This window comes from Amblyomma mixtum, chromosome 3, assembly GCF_055824585.1.
Source record: "Amblyomma mixtum isolate Tamu chromosome 3, ASM5582458v1, whole genome shotgun sequence".
In the NCBI taxonomy this organism is placed as follows: Eukaryota; Metazoa; Arthropoda; class Arachnida; order Ixodida; family Ixodidae; genus Amblyomma; species Amblyomma mixtum.
This window is the reverse complement of record NC_143014.1, coordinates 376699103-376715662: the sequence shown is the minus strand read 5'-3', so window position 1 is coordinate 376715662 and position 16560 is coordinate 376699103. Positions and strand designations below refer to the sequence as shown.

General features: G+C 45.5%; 2 protein-coding genes across 9 annotated transcripts in view; both read right to left on the bottom strand.

Moving 5' to 3' along the window:
- The window catches only part of LOC149356851 (uncharacterized), a 305537-nt gene that overhangs the window by 133522 nt on the left and 155455 nt on the right, over nucleotides 1-16560 (bottom strand). The gene's annotated exons all lie outside the window — the stretch shown is intronic.
- Nucleotides 1-16560, bottom strand: part of LOC149356852 (uncharacterized) — a 33507-nt gene that overhangs the window by 14057 nt on the left and 2890 nt on the right. For 3 of the 8 annotated variants that reach the window (XM_089584344.1, XM_089584351.1, XM_089584346.1), the window contains exons 3-6: nucleotides 14245-14352; nucleotides 10134-10482; nucleotides 8798-8845; nucleotides 4824-4944 (exon numbers count right to left, since the gene is read on the bottom strand). In XM_089584344.1, coding sequence (XP_089440470.1) covers nucleotides 4824-4944; nucleotides 8798-8845; nucleotides 10134-10213 — 249 coding nt within the window. In that variant the 5' untranslated portion in view covers nucleotides 10214-10482; nucleotides 14245-14352. Of the gene's footprint in view, nucleotides 1-4823; nucleotides 10483-14244; nucleotides 14353-15475; nucleotides 16554-16560 lie in introns of those variants that run through there. The other 5 variants (XM_089584349.1, XM_089584350.1, XM_089584347.1 and 2 more) reach the window with 4 other exon arrangements.

Below are 16560 nucleotides of genomic sequence, written 5' to 3'. Positions count from 1 at the left end.
GCTTTTCGTTTCTGCTGAAAGGCGATCAGTTCGGCTATGAGTTCAGCCTCTGAGATCGCGTCCACTAAAAAAATGTCATCCCACTGCTTGCTAGGCAGCTTTGTTTAGACATCTGGGCGGCAAAATATAACTGATTGAAATCATGGGGGAATGCAAAGTAGTCTACTGCGCGCGTATGCAGCCCTTTTTGTTTGGCTCTCGGAACTCCCCGAATTTATCATTGCGCACCTACACAAGTCAACACGAGATCACTGTCCAAAAGACGGGCCTGCCGAGCACAACTCTTAATCACTTCCTTCTGGGTTTTAAAGAACCTACTTTCTGCAAGCCAAACTGTGGTTTCAGAATCTTTGTCGGCCAGTTTCTTATCGGTCCAGTAGCAGTCTACTTGCTCAGAGTGAGCGGTATACCTCAAGCGTTACTGTGAAACGGGCCGGGCCGGGCCCGGGCTGGGCCTCACTCTGGGATTCACGGGCCGGGCTCGCTACAGCGATAATTTAGCGGGCCTGGGCCGGGCCCGGGCTTGAAGCCGCGGGCCTGGGCCGGGCTCGGGCTTCAGGTCGCGGGCCCGGGCCGGGCTTAGGCCTCAGATTGAGGCCCGTGCAGTGCTCTATTGAGAATTATTGCCCCATCTCTATATGACGCAGTATCAACACATTGTTTGAAAAACTCATTGCTAACAGAGTTATGGCTTTTCTCGAGAAAGAAACCCCACTGTGTCCTCATTAAAGGGATACTGAAGCAAAATCTGAAAATTGAACAAAAACGCTGAAAATAGATTCTCGGGATGTGATTACACAACGAAATCTAGTCTTCACTGCACATATTTTTCAGCGGATGGTTTTATTTTTGATGTTTGGAGCGCGCGCCAAGCCCTCCCGGCCAGCGCGAGTTGAAGAGCGTGACGTCATGGCACCCTCCCGCGGCGACAAATATGGCGGCGCTCTTCGATGCATGAAACCTCGCTTCGGACTGGTTGCGTCGTTGTTGCTGGCTTCTTCAGCGTGTTCACTGGCCATAAATGGGCCACCGGTCTTTCGCTTCATCTCCTGTTGCCCCGTAAGAAAATTTACGAGTAATAAATTTGCTTTATTTTTTACTTAGAGTGATGATTTTGCCCCCTTTAGGCTAAGAGCGGTGTCGGTTTGTTGACAACAATGCTTCCCCTCTTAACCACCAGATGGCGCCACTAGTCCGAACATCGTCGCGCTTCTGTTTTAAAAGTGAGAATGTTAGAAATGGCGTAAGGTCCGGAAAAAGTAGCTGCATTTAGCGGACGTAAGCGTGCATACGGTTATGGTATGTATACAGCATCGATTAACATTTTGACATATCTGTGTACGTCGTGAGCAGACGACAGACACGGAAAAGCCGTGAGTAGTGATGGCAATCGTGCTTCTGAGAGAACGGTGGGCGCGCGGGTGTAATGACGTCTAGTCGCAGCTTCCACAGGCGGCCGCCAGGTGCAACGATACGGCAATAAATCGCGAAAAAAAGTGTATTATCCGCCTTTTTCGCTAAAATGCTTGTCACATTTATCAATTTTAGCAGTCAAGCTCTTGTTTACATGCAAAAGAGCAGCTCCATAAGTTTGGTTCAGTATCCCTTTAACACGGATTTAGACCTAAAAGATCTACCAGAATAGCAGTGATACCGCTATCAAAAACTATCAACTGTTCTAAATGGCAATAAACTAGTCCTAGGAATTTTTTGGATGTCAAAAAAGCATTTGACACTGTCAATTATGAAATTTTACTCAGGAAGCAAATGCATTATGGATTTAGAGGGATTAGCATATAATTCTTTAGAAGCTATCTCAATAACAGGTGCCGAATGATCCAACTGGGTGGTACACGGTCTAATTTTAAAGCGATTACTGTGGGCGTGCTTCAGATTTTGGTCCTTGGTCTGATTTTTTTTTCTCACTGTATATCAGTGACTACCGCACTTCACCAAACAGTTTTCTGTTTTCACCTATGCCGACGGCAGAGCTCTTTTACGTGCACATGAGTCTGCAAGTGAACTAATTAGTACGGCTAACAGGGATTTAGAAACTAGTAATTGGTTTACCTTCAACACAGCCGTCATAAATATTAATAAAACAGAATACAGTAGAACCCCGCTGTTACGTTCCTCACTGGTGCGTTTTCCCGGCTGTTACGTCGTTTTCTTCGGGTCCCGGCATAGCTTCCATAGGATCCAATGTATTGGGAACCCCGCTGTTACGTCGTACCCGAGGAAACGATCCCGCATGATACGTCGCAACCGGGCTCCCCGAACCCGCCCGGGCAATGCGCGCCAACCGCCATTTTGATTTTTGACGAGTCCTGGCCAGGCTTGGCTACGGAACTGGCTGCGAGAAGCCGCAGGCGAGTTGGAGAGGCCGCCACTAGATGGCTATCTGCCTCGCGAACGCCGAATGCCGCGATCTTTATCGTGGGAGGTGGTGACAAGGAGGCGCGGCTGCGGTCGCTTATCTGTTTTTCTCAGCCAGCGTCCGCCGTTGCGACGCGTGTCTTTTCTTTCACTCTTTCTTTTTATCTTAACTCTCCTCTATCTGCACTTGGCAGCTGGCACTTGGCTCGGCTGGAGCCAGTAGGCAGGCCCGTGCAATTTCCTTTTCATCCTTCTCTAAGTCACAACAACATCTTTATCGTGCTTTGATGGCGTGATAGCGTTGCGTAAGCGGAAGGCGCTTCCTCTTGAGGAAAAGCTGGACGTACTAAACGCAGTCGACAGGCAGTCAGGGCGGCCTACGCGGAGCAGCGCGGCGAGCAGCCTACGAACATTTCAGTGCTGGACGCTGTGCACAACGTCGCTTCAGCATGAACTGCAGTGAGCGCGTGAACTGCACAGCACTGCTGCATGCGGTATGGCCGCACCGCAAAGCAACGCTGACAGCAATGCGGCCTTTGCTATTGAGAAACGCGTTGTTCTTTCCAGGGAGCGAAAGAAACTGCAATCCACCATTCTCGAGTTTTTAAAGTCCTAGGGTCAATTTGCGAAAATAAATTGTTTCAAGTCAAAGCTGCCCTGTTTTCATTAATTTTCGGTGCTTTCCTCACTGTTGTGTTTTCCCGGCTGTTACGTTTTTTTTTCCCGGTCCGGTGAAAAACGTCCAAGAAAAATAATTTCTGAAAACTGGCCTGCAGTGCAATTGGTGGGTAATCCCATTGGACCTGTCAATAAGGACATATATCTCAGAGTAATACTGGACGAGAACTTGCAATGGAAGGATCACATTCAGGCACTTTCTAAAAAGTTGGGTGCTGCATGCTTTGCACTGTATAAATGCCGTCAGTACTTTGAGAAACACACACTTAGAATTATTTATTTTGCCATTTTCCAAAGCCAATTATCATATTGCATTGAATCCTGGGGTGAAACCTACCAGTCTTATTTGGAGCCGCTAAGGGTTTTGTAAAGAAAGGGCAATTCAGTTCAGGACACAGTCAAACTACAACAAGCACACTGCTCCTCCTTTTAAACACATGAATATTCTATCACTAAAATCACTTACTGAATGCAGGACTCTACTGATGGTACATGCACGTATTGTGAACAATTACCCATTACACTCATCCATTTTCACTCTCCCATCACACTGCACTCGCAATGCTACACATGGAAATTTCCTTCTTCCGAAGAAAAATGTCTACGGAGAAAGGGCCATAGCTCAAGTGTGGACAAGGCTGTGGGATGCCCATACAGATGACATGAAGCAAAGAAGTAATGTCCCAGTCCTGTTAAGTATGAAGTTATACAGATGCCAACCGATTCTTCGGAATCGGTGGGACCTGAAAAACAGTCCAAAAAATCTGAACTTAAAAGAAAATAACTTTTCTGCAAAAGACCACTTTCAAAATCGCGATAATTTCCACTCCTTATGTTCCGCCTACAAGTGATAATAAATATTAGCCTCTATCCGAGTCACAGCCATGCTTTCGTCATGTCCGCACCCTATCACATCAAGATACCAGATAGTGTGACACAGCTGCAGTCATGCCGCAAATGAATGCACTCGCTCACGAAGACAAAGAGCTCACAACGCTCACGAAGACCGAGAGGCAACCCATGGGCAACCCACAGGAAGACGCGAGCAGAAGTGAGCGCCTGCGAATGTAGTCCCCCTTTCCCGCCACTAACGCGTTTGCTTCCCCACACCGCGGGGGACGTCGCCCAAGCTACGGCGGATGCTGCAGCTGCCCTACTGTGCCGTTTTCGATGCGATCGCGCGCTCTTTGTAGGCCATCTTTGTGGCAACGATGAAGAACAATTAGCCAAGCCTATCCAAGCCAGTCGGATTGTGCCGCCAGTTCCGTTAAAGTCCAAGATGGTGCCTTTCACGGTGGTGGGGAACGGTTTGTTGCGACAGTGATGCCCGCTCGCATCTATATTAGGCCGAAATAACAAACTTTCAGTTGAGAAACAATCTCCACAATGTTGTTGGCGGCTATTTTAGTCCGAAAATTCGAACTTTTAGACTCCACAAAGTCTTAAATATCGGTCCTGAAAGTGCACACATTCTTAGGAGGTGCGGGAAGGTTCCTCTGCGAGATCCGAAATATCATGCAAGTCCAAAAAATTATTGGCTTCCGAAAAATCGCTCGGCTACTGTAAATCAGTGATGAGAGTACTTTCTGTGCAGTTTGGTTTTCATATGATTTGCATGGATCCTAACTAGCATTTAGCCAGAGATCCAGATGTTTCAAACATCCTCTGTATAAAAGTTCAGAAATAAAAATCAATTCAAATTCAATTAAAGCTTGCCTAATTGTTGCATCTCCTTCTCATCCTTTCCCAATAAATGAAGCTACACTCACCAGACATGGATGGTGTGGCACAGACACTGCCCGGCCAGTCAGTGGCCACCGAGAACTAATAGTGGTGGTGCTTGCGGATCCGGTACATGACCATCGACGAGCCCTTGGGGGTGTAGCCATACTGCATCACAAACACGAGCACATGTAGGAGCTGATGGCATTAGATAACGCGCTTGTTTGCAACAGCCATCATTTTCTGGCTCTTGAAGCAACTTTACTGCTGACAGTGACTACAGACTACAATATCAATATTACACGGTCAATTTCGAGTTCCAAACGAGCACCTGAGAGGAAATCGGTAAAGGGAATTTTTCATGGCTCCAGGAGCCACATTCAGTGCGGAGCACAGCTGAGGCTCCTCAAAAATAAGTCCACAGTTGCACAGACATCATGCTCACTCCTCCATGCTGCTGGTTGTTGCGGGTAAGGGTAAAATATTCTGGTGCCAACTATGTTCATCTCTCTGTGCTTTTGCTCAGCAGAAGCAAGTACACCACAGCACTTGACACAGCAAATCTACAGCTGACATTTCACCATCAGTGGCTTCATTCCCGACGAACTATGAAGCCAGCATGTAATCATTTCAGTAATGACTGCAACCTGCCTCACTGCCTTTTCTGTAAATGGCCTCATCGTTTGGAAATGAACAAGAATAACGGTGTACTTGTGCGTGGCATGTGCTTCTCAAGTTTCTGCACGTGACAGCTTTGCAAAGGCTGACTAGTTGGCATGTGATGTGAGCACTGCTTAACTACTTCTGTATCTGAACAGCAGCTGACTTGCTGCTTTCCAGTTTTCGAAGTGCCTCCCACCCCTATCAAAATAGTGTTGCTGCATGTGAAAGGGACGAGCCAATTGTGACCAGCAAAGAATTGTTACCGAAGTTCCCAAAAGGTATTGCTACAGTCATTTTCTTTTGCGCAACTTGCCTTAATTCAAATCTTCCAAGGTCAAGTTAGCATTGTACCACACATTTTGTCTTTAATAACTAGTATGCCGCTACATACGAAGCATTGCTTAGGTTGGCAAACATTAAAAACAAAGAATGTCCTCTAGATTAGAACTTTCTGTAAAATCTACCTTAATTTGGCCAGTACTCATAAACTGCTCAGTCTCTGTCAAGCGTAACCAGGCTGCTGTGACCATGGAAAAAGAAGACTGGTAGCAGATTGTCACCGCTGTGGTCGTCAGCCTCGACGGCTGCGAGGACAACCTGCGTGATATGAATCTGTGCTGATAAAATAAGCTCCTGAAAGCATGAGAGTACTACATACAGACAGCCTGCTTATTTTTGGCAAAGAAGGCCCATTCTACTTACTTCACTTCGCCTCAGAGAAGAGTGGTTGTGCATTGAAGGATAATGGAAAGCTGGACGAGTTGGTTCTGCTTGCCGAACATAGCAGTGGGGAACGAGGGCGACACAAATGAAGTCAGAAGGGGTGTAATGTTTCAACTGAAGGTTTACTCAGACAAGAAAGCAATATAAACAGGTTATAATGATGGTATCATATCTGACATCATCATAGCGTCGTTCCCTTTCTGTCCCTGGAGTTCCTTTTGCACTATTTTTACATTATGGATGTCATATCTGACCTCGCTTTCAAATGCTCCTCAATGGCACAATCTCATGCTCCTGCAGTGCGATAGATGGCTCGATAATGCACATTGTGTCAGCCTTATAAATTTGAAAGGCTGCCACTGGTTCTCTAACATTGACTACTGCGCCAGGTACACAGATATAAGCAGATACTAGTCGACAGCCAAGTTACCTTCCTACAAAATAATCAAACTGTTAGGGAGTGAGTGGAAGCCTTTCGTATTCACAGGGCTCGTGCCACGTGCTAGTCAGCCATATATCGCACTCCAGGAGCATGAGATGGCACAACTGGAGAGCATTTAGTGAGCATGTCCAGATATGACATCGTTTTTGTAACCTGTATATTATTCCTTTCTTGTTTGAGGAAAGCTTCAGTAGAGTTCTGTCTTCCTTTCTGTCACCCTTGTTTTTCTGTGCACTGTTCTAAGTGCACTAAACGTTTGGAAAGTCTGTGGCCTGCCTAATGTATTGATAGCTTTTTTTTTCTTTGTTCAGATGAAATAGCAGGGTGGGAAAAGCTCCTGCATCACCTACTGTGAGCCCTATCTATAACCCATTACGTTCCTAGCTAGATATACAGTACATGTACTTGTATCCCCTTGCAGTAGTGCCTTCGGATGCTGTGAAACTTTGTGAATGTACAAGCAGATATTACACAAACTGCTCTGTCCAAATAGGTGAGCACTACAATGTCAAGGTAGCCAGTGAATTTCAGCAACTTGTAAGGCAGTTCTGGAAAGATTCAATAAACATCTCATGGAGCATGTCAGTGTCATCATTGCCACAGCTGCAGCTCCCTGTACTATTTGAAAGGTAGCTACCTGAGCTGATGAAACAACCACAATAGCGTAATCAGATGATACTACTGCAAAAAGTTATCTGGCAATGTCTGAAAACAGAAATGCTTGAAACAGACAACCTTGGTCTGGCCTTTCCGGAAGTGGTGGCAGCAGATCCTCAGAGCTCTGGAGAAATCTAATGACGGGGTGTGCAAGGTATTTGAAAACATGAGTAAAATGAGCATTTGGGCTAGTTGGTCACATTCTTGCATCATAACTGCAGCAAAGAAACACATTCACACAGAGAAGAAACACAAAACACATGGACAAATGCTGCAGCTGTGAGTGCAGCATTCGTCCATGTGTTTTGTGTTCCTTCACAATGTGAACGTATTTCTTCGCAGCAGTTATGATACAAGAATATTTGAGGACACTATTCAATATCGCCATAGACGCCAGCAGTCTCACCACATCTATCTAGGTGTGCAGCTTCTTGTATACTGACACCTTATCATTGATATTGCACAGTTTGTTCCAAAATGGAAGTTTACAATCTGACGCAGCAAATGAAACGCCACACAGTCCTCATCGCTATGGCTGCCACTTCAGCGAATTAGAAATTGCCACCTTTCTGAGCGCAGAGAAGCGCTGTGTTCACAAATTCTGGAAAGAACTGATGTGCTTTGATGGTGACGTGGCATCTGTGGCAAAAAGGAGAAGCACGGTGAGCGGTGATATGTCGCCAGAACGCGCAATTTTCTCCAGCGGCTGCAAGTCATTTTGAGTGATGACCCAGGAAAGTCGACGAGGACAACTGCATACGAGCTCTAGGTTGCAGAGTCGACTGTAGGACTCGGTGTGCAACAGGACTTAAGGTCCCATTCCTGCGTCATGAAGAGGGGATAATTCGCGTACCATAAAAGTTGGGAAAATCGTATGCTCCGGTACAGGAGCTTGCTAAGCAAGCTGGAGAAGCCTGAGGTGCATGGAATGTTCATTTTTTTTTTCAGACGAAAAGAACTTTGACCAAGACCAAAAACCTAACTGCCGTAACAACAGGTGGCTTTGTGCAAGTGCTTATCAGGTGCCTACAGTGATACTCATAGAATTTTCATTGTCTGTTATGTTGCTTTCTGGGTACAGCCACTGTGACAAGGACTGCATGTCATTTCATTTCCTGCGTCAACCAGTATGCTTCCATTTTGGAAAAAACTGCACAGTATGAATAATAAAGTGTGAATATACAAGAAGCTGCATGCCTAGACAGATGTGTTTACAGCGCTGTTGTCTATGGCAATGGAGGACTTTGTTCTCAAATACCTTACGCACCTAGCATGCTCAGCGGAACAAGAAAGAGTGCTTCACTACAGAGTGAGTTGATTCAAGACAACGACTGAAAAATGTCAGTCCTATTCAGACTGACCATCAAAATGTATTCTCCGTAGCAGAATAAAAAAGCTGCTCTTCATCACCCATTGGACATCACCACAACACAAAAGTCAGCAAAAGCTAAAGTTACACAGCCAATTTTTGAATTTTTAATCTTTCTTTGCAGCCTGTAAAAAATAAAAAATACACACAAGTAGCTCGGTACACACCCTGAACTGCATGTTGACAAGCATGCTCCACAGCTGTTGTGATCCCACCTGTGCTTAAATAGAGGCAAAATTTGCACACTACACTTTGCTCCACTAACTAACAAAGAACATTACAAAAATTTCACTTCGCTTATACAGCTGCAAACAACTTGCTGCTGTTTTCATCTCTGCACAACACACCGCTTTTCTGAAAGCTTAGTGCAATAAGAAAGCCAAGAACGCATGCTGCCGGGCCAGTTGGTGCTGTATGAGGGGAAGAATTGGGCGCAAAAACCAGACGAGGGATGCAAGAAGGTGCATGTGAATGTCTTACGTGTCTTCTTACGCCCCTAGTCTGGTTCTTGCGCTGAATTCATCTCCTCGGGATATGCAGACAGATCCTCAGAAATAATTTGCCATGAAAAACAAAGCTATGATGCACCCGGCTTCACCATTGAAGGGAATGAGAAAGCCGTCAAGGCAGGCATCAATGCGGACAGGGATGCTGCATTTTACCCCAAGTTGCAGCAAGGAGAAAAGAAATGTTAGCATCCCTAAGCGATGCCTGTCAGCCACTTGCTCAGGTGTCCAGATTCCAGCGACCCAAGTGGGGCCAGAGGGACATGGCTGCTTGCATGTGGCTGCTTACGCGAGACCTGGCCGCTTGCACGAGGAGCCAGTGGACAGCACATGTGCGCAGTCTGTGCCTGAGCATTTCAATGCGCAAAGCTCCAAACTGCTGCAGTGGCACACTATACATTTCAATAAACTTGCCTCACTCTTTACAGCTTTTCTGCACTTTTCTGTGAAAACAAAAAACTTGTACTGTAAGCAGGTTAAGTCCAACCTGGCTTAACTGAATCATTCATTATCATTTTTACGAGCAGCTAAAACAAGCGGAATCCTACTGCTACCAGTCAGGAATTGGCTAGAAATCTAGCTGTGCCAATCATCTATCTCCACCGGGTTCATCATTAAAGTCATTGTGTGCTGATCTGGCTAACAAAGCAATTGGCCCTGCAGATGGGTCTCTCGGGCGACTAAGCTGAGCTGACATGGCTGCGTTAAATTTCAGAAAAAAGCTCTCTCAAGTAAAATAAAATGCGAAAATGAATAAAATGCCACTGTAGCAAAATACTATAAATTCATGCTTAGTGACACTGAAACAGCGTTGTGATGCAAAAGACTGCAGGGATAGATCACCTCAAGTTATATGGAAAATGAAATAAACGAGGCAGCACGTAGAAAAAAAAATTAATTTAGTCTTGAGAGGAAATGGACTAAGAATGCACAAGCACAGGAAAAAAAAAACTTGCAACAGGTAAAGGAGAGAGCTTAAATAAAAAGGAAGGCCCACTCAAGTCTTAGTGTCCAGTGATGAGCCAGGTAGGTGGGGCATTGGGCGAGGAAGTGTGGCGGGTCATCGGTGTTGTCCATGGGCTCCGGTCGGTCACTGCTCTGGGTGGACGGCCGTGTCCAGGGCAGGCATCAATGCTGCTGCAGGAACCCCTCATACCTGTGGGGCCCGGGAGAGGCAGCCCGGGGAAGGTGCACATGGGGGCGGCCCTGTTCCGAGGCTGCCGGTCACGGGAACGGCAGGAAGGGAACAGCGGCCTAGGGGTCTGGTGGCTCAGGCTGTCGACACTTCTCCTCTCCCTCATAGCTCAGCTTGTAAGGCTTCTCCAGCCACAGTGTAGCACCGGCTCCTTACCAAGCATACAGAAATGCATGGGGAGAAAAATTTCGCCTTATTCAAGCATCTGTCATACAAGCACAGAATTACGCAAACAATACAGGCTGAACACCTCAGTTTCACAGCTCCAAATAGTGAAAATAAAGCAATCACAACATGCACAGGCTGACTTGTACACCTACTTATCAGTTGTTGTCTTGTATTCCCCTAGAACTTTTCTAACACTCAAGCAGGGGGTGAGAGAACATCAAAGGTAAAAGAAAATGCAAGTTTAGAATACAGAATGCATGATTAATAGAAACAAAGAAGAAATGAGTCCCTTTCCAGATATGCAGCAAAAAATATCTGAAGAAAAAACAGGAGCAGAAACTATGGTGGCTAAACCAAGTTATCAAGCACAAGGCACAGCTCTTGAACCCAAAGCGACAGAAATCCTTTAATGAAAAAAGCAGAGAATTTAGCCGGCATTTAAAAATCGCTGGCATGCTATATCTGCGCGAGGAAGCGAATTTAGGAGATAAAAATGGAAGGAGAGGGGCATGGAAAAGGTAAAAGAAATAAAAAGAGGAGAAGAAAAAATGCACTCATTAAATGCGTACTAAAGTGCACCGGCGAGTAACAATGTTACATATGAAATGACAAAGTGCAAAGTCTGAGAAATGGGCTAACAGCGTGAAGAATGCATGAGAGTAACATGCAAGGTGAAATCAGAGCTTGTCAAGATGTCCAATACCTTTTAAGTATGCAAATAAAAAGTTATTGCATGTCTCTGTTGCTTAGGGCGGGCCAAGAGACCTAAAACACTGTCCATTGTCAGAGGCACAGGGGAGAGCGTCTCCATGCAATGTTCATAGTACGCTCGCTCATCAGCATATGCAGGGCACTCAAGCAGGATATGTTCCACATCTTTGATCGAGCCGCAGTTTACACGAAATGGACTGTTTATTTGACCAAAACGGTATCGCAAGTTGTTTGTAAATGCAGTGTCCAGGCGAAATTAGTGATAAAGTATTTCCAGATGACGAGGAATACTGGGTTGGAGTCTTGACCTGGTATATGGGTCGACTGAGGAAGAAATTGGTAGTGATGTGTCGGCAAGCACCAGAGCTGATACGTTTCTTCTGAAGCAAGTATTTTAGCCATTTCGAATGCACCAGACTTCGTGAAGAAAATCCGGATGTATCTCCGATATTGGTGAATTTTACGGGCTCCATCTGCTTTTTCATTGCAACAGCAGCTCCTAATCTAGTACCATGCAACTTGCCATGTTGACTGAAAAAACAGATTGGCACTAGTAATTTCTCAATATGTACCAATAAAAATGCACGAAAAAACAGAAAATGAAATAAGTCAAAGCCTCTGCTCACAGTTCTTAAGAGCGGAGAACGGCTGACACACCGCAGCGGAATTTCATAAAAACATGTATAGTCGTGCCTCATTAATATGGACACTTTGGTTCCCGAGTAAAACTGACCATAAAGAGAGTCGTGCGCAATAATGAATCAGGAAAAAGAACAAAAAAATAATCGGAAAGAAAAAACCAGCTTTATGAATGCGGACTGCTTCTGCGCATAGTGGCAGGCAACGAGGTGGAAATGGGGTAATCGTGGTACTCCAGGTGCATTATCCACGTCGCCCTTATCCTCAAAATCATGCGGTGCTGGTTTCAGCCTATTTGGAGCATCCAGTGGGCAATGAGACGAGTAGTGGTGCCTCTTTGTGCGACGGAGTATCTCCTACTACGACTGTTCACATCTCAAGATCTCTGGACTCACTCGGATGACAGCTGCTAAATGTGGTTTGCAACGCAGCACACAGAAAGAATTTCATTCGCAGCCATTCATGGAATGCAGCAAATGATGAAGTGCATCAACCAGGCACCCTGCCACTGCAGAGCACGGAACAGCACACAAACACACAGAGGCCATTTGCACTGCCTTTACTTAGTGTTCTCCACCTAGAATACAAGGGGCGGAACATCTGACAGAGCATTTGGGATTTTCTTCTCGTCGATGTCCATACTAATGGGACAAAAATAGATTGGTCCCAATGGGCCCCTTACATTTTCACCCTGTCCACTGTCTGGACCACACTCATATGAAAAGGCGTAAATACTTTTAAAAAGTATGGTCCCGAGAAAAAATATCCATGATTAGAGTCATTCATAATAACAGGGCAGTATTAACGGGGCACAACTGTAACCTGAACGAAAGCCAAGCCAATGCTTGGAAATGGCTCTTTCAGATGACTGAAAAAGGATGGACAACTGGGCGAGTTGGTAATAATTCACTGTGGGTGGTACAGTGCAAACTACATGACAAACAAAAGTAGTCTTCTTGTTTTTGTCCATCGTCTAGTTCGCGCTGCACCACCCACAATCTCTACGATAGCTCCAAGTTTAGTGAAATGAGGCCCTGCACCCAACACGTCAAAGCAAACCCACTGGAAACCCCTTTGGGGAATCACACAATGTAAAAAAAAAAACAAGGAAGCATTCACAACAAAGCAGACAGCTTAGAAGACGTAGATGTTATGGTTCACTTGGCTTAGCCTCATACTTGTGTCTTGCTACATTCCTAGGTAAGATTTCCCTAATGTATTCTCTTCTTCCCAGTGACTTCATCTGCTTCATATGATTCTAAAAGTAGTTTAGTGATTTCACTTTTTCCTCCCCTTGCACTTGTTCTTGTATTGGACCTCACTCTCTGTAAGCATTTTCAACAGCACATGTTAAGCCTTTGCTCATGCTCTTAAAAGCTGCTCAGCGATTAGTTTCTTCTCTCATTCACTGCCACCCCTTAGTTGAGCAGTGAGAAAAATTACAAGGAACAAGCACACCTGACAAAGGTCATGACACGCTCTTTGAAGCAGTAGTGAGACCACTAAGCTTCTATAAATGTACCAATTGGCACCAAACTCTGATCACTGTCTGACTACTGGACACGAGAACAGGGAAGTCTAACTTCCTCCTCCACAAGTGCACTCTTCACAGATTGGCCAACAATGCAGCCACGTCCTTTTATTGTTCGTTTTTCCTGAGCACTTTTGTAGCTGACAGAACTTCACAAGCCTGTCAAGAACTGGCAGAAGACCTTACACTCAGAACACAAGTGTAGTGAATTGGTCTTGTTTGCTAGCATTGATATTTAAATGAGCGAAAAGGATGGGACACAAGAAAGGTGACACTACTAGCGGCACCACAGCAAGCAACACCACAGCACTCGTGGTGTCTCCTTCCTTGGGTCCTGTCCTTCACCTTGTCTTAAATCTTACATTGAGCTGACAGCAAAAACAATAAAGGAGAGGGGACAAGACACAATGTGATGCTGCACCATAACTGTCTTTGTGTACACCATTTTCAATGCTTTGTCAAAGTGGGGCCACACCACGGCTGGCACAATTTGACGATGCTGAAACAGATTCTGTTCCATTTCTGCATTTTCTATCATTTGTAAATGGTTGAAGAGATGCCATCCACAAAGTTTGCACTTCCATATTGTCACAAGCACAGTGATGAGGAGGCAGATTCAGCCAGCGAAGAAGGCTGAGAAATATATGAATGGAATTGAATTGGTACGATATAGGAAGCATACATCAACGTCACAGTGGCTGCCATTTTGAAGTGCAGGCAGCATAGCAAAAGGCTGCAGATGTATGTGATTTGCTTATCAGGAACTGCTCTGGCTTACAATGCTCAAAACTGCGCGCTGTAACATGAACCCCCGTGAACACCACTGATGTGAGCCACACTAGCCCATTTGCTGATGCCACTCACCATGTTAGTGTTGCTAGTGATGGCAGCCTTAATTATCTGCACATCAGCCTTCATCGTCTCGGGGTCAACCGGAACATGGATTGCCTTGATCTTCAGGTATTCACCCGCCTGCGAGGAGACACACAGCCCGCCCTTCGCACTCACCACCCTATTCGATGATGCAAGGGATCGCAGCAGAGAGAAGGTGCACTACTTGCTTCGTGCGTGTATCAGACATGGGAGCTACACAGCATGCTTACCTCAGAGCTCTCGATAGCTGCCCTATTAAAACTACTTCCAGCTTCAGAAACACAGTGCTGGTTATAAAATGCACCTCGTAAGTGTCCCTGGAACTTGGTTACCACACAAGGAAACTATTTGCCAGTCGAATGACACCTTATTTCACACCTGAAGCTCAGTCGGGCACGTGTAGGGCTAACTCATTGCCACACAACTGTTGCCATTATTAGACACCAGGTGTTACCTGACAAGCTCCTCGTGCAATCATTAATTCAGGATATGGCACGAAAGAATTCACTGCTACTGCTTTGGAGCATTAAACTCCCCATACATGCTGCTTTCGTCGATTTTCCCCAGAAGAACAGGTCTTATGTGAAGTTTGCAATTTCCACAAAGTTCCCCTTGAATTGACAAACTGCCCATTAATTTAGACAAGCTTGTTTGACAGAAGCACTCTTTCGGGCTTTGCAGTTGTGAAGAAACAGTTGTCATATTTCTCTGCAATTAGGGGCAGCAACAGGATGGATGGACACTGGATTTTCTGGACTGTCTGTACAGCAGGTTTCTATATTAACGAGGCGTAAATACATTGAACGGGTTTGGTTCCCCCAAAAACTGTTTGTAATTTGAGTGCTCCATACTAACAGGGGTCGTATTTATGTGACACGACAGTGTGTGTGTTTTGGCACGGTCAGGCAAGCCAATCACTCGAAGTGTCTGAGGGAGGGGACTTGCATTCGCCACACGCTGGTAGCAGTTCCAAACACTGGTTCACAAGGCTGCCCCACAATAACTTTTTTTTTGCCCTAAGAGTGCAAACCCCAGTTACTCTTGCTGTGAGTGGTACATACATTTACGAGCTACGAAATCGTGCTTGTCCAACTGGATAGCGTAGCAGTGAAAGCCTCCGAAAAGAAAAGTGGCCACAAGGCACCTCAACTGCAGTTTTCCCATAACTAAGTAAAGCACCAATGAAGGTCACGAAGGTAGCTGCGCAGCACGAAGAGCTCACCTTGTGATTGCACTGGAACATGGTTACAACGTGTCACACATGAACACTGCAGCATGGCTTTCTGCTTGTGCTTAAAATGCACTTAGTGTCACAACTGGACAATAAACTGAGGCTGGCAGGTACACAACCATAATAACATCTCGAACAGCCCCATTCCAGCCACAGATACGAACGGCCAGCGGCACGCAGAAGAATGATGCTGATGTCGATGGGTAGGCCGTCCCAGGCAGATGGTGCTACCCATGGAATGAGTTTTTTCTGTAACTGACACTAAATATGCTGAAAGCATGGATCAGAATTAGAAAGGACACCATAACTGCACTATAAAAATAATGAGAGCTGACAGCAAAAATTACGAAAGTACAGAATTTAGACAAAACAGCTATCGTAAACTCAAAACTGAAACTCAGCAAAGAGTGCAGTCGACAGGCGACTCCGAAAATTTTTTGTCATCTATGCGCTCAGTGTCGCACTGACCACAGACCAAGGTTAGCATGGCTCGATGGGAAAGTTTTCTTTTCGTTGTGTATGGTGAAGACAACTGCGCCAACTTGGGCCTCAATTTTGTGGCGTCAAAATGTTATACCTAAAAGTGGCACAATTTTTTTCTGTCTGAGTCACGACATCGCCTGCGTCTGTGCCACGGCTGCGGCAGATCTGCCAGGCACGAGAAAAGTCATTTCAAGCAAAAATTTAGAAGGTACATATGTATATTGGAGGTCAAGATACTCCTTCTGGAATAAAATGCTCTCTCCTAACCGAAACAGGGTTTACGTCAGTTCCTTAGTATGCACTGACATTGAACAGTACACGGACCTCTAGCATTTTGCCTCCATTGAAATGCGACTGCCGCCGCCGGGATAAAACCAGTTTTTCGGGTCAGAAGCTGTAACCAGAACGGCAGCTGAACAGAGGTGCTGGCTTGGATGGAAGTGGATGGAAGATATGGCAAAGGTATTGTGCTGTCTCAACCCCTTTTCTCGCAGCATTATTGCGTTTCACAAGCACGGGTAAAGAATACAGGCTGAGATAAACCGCGTTTACATGAATACGCAATGCCGCACCGTATGACTCTCGGAAGCGAC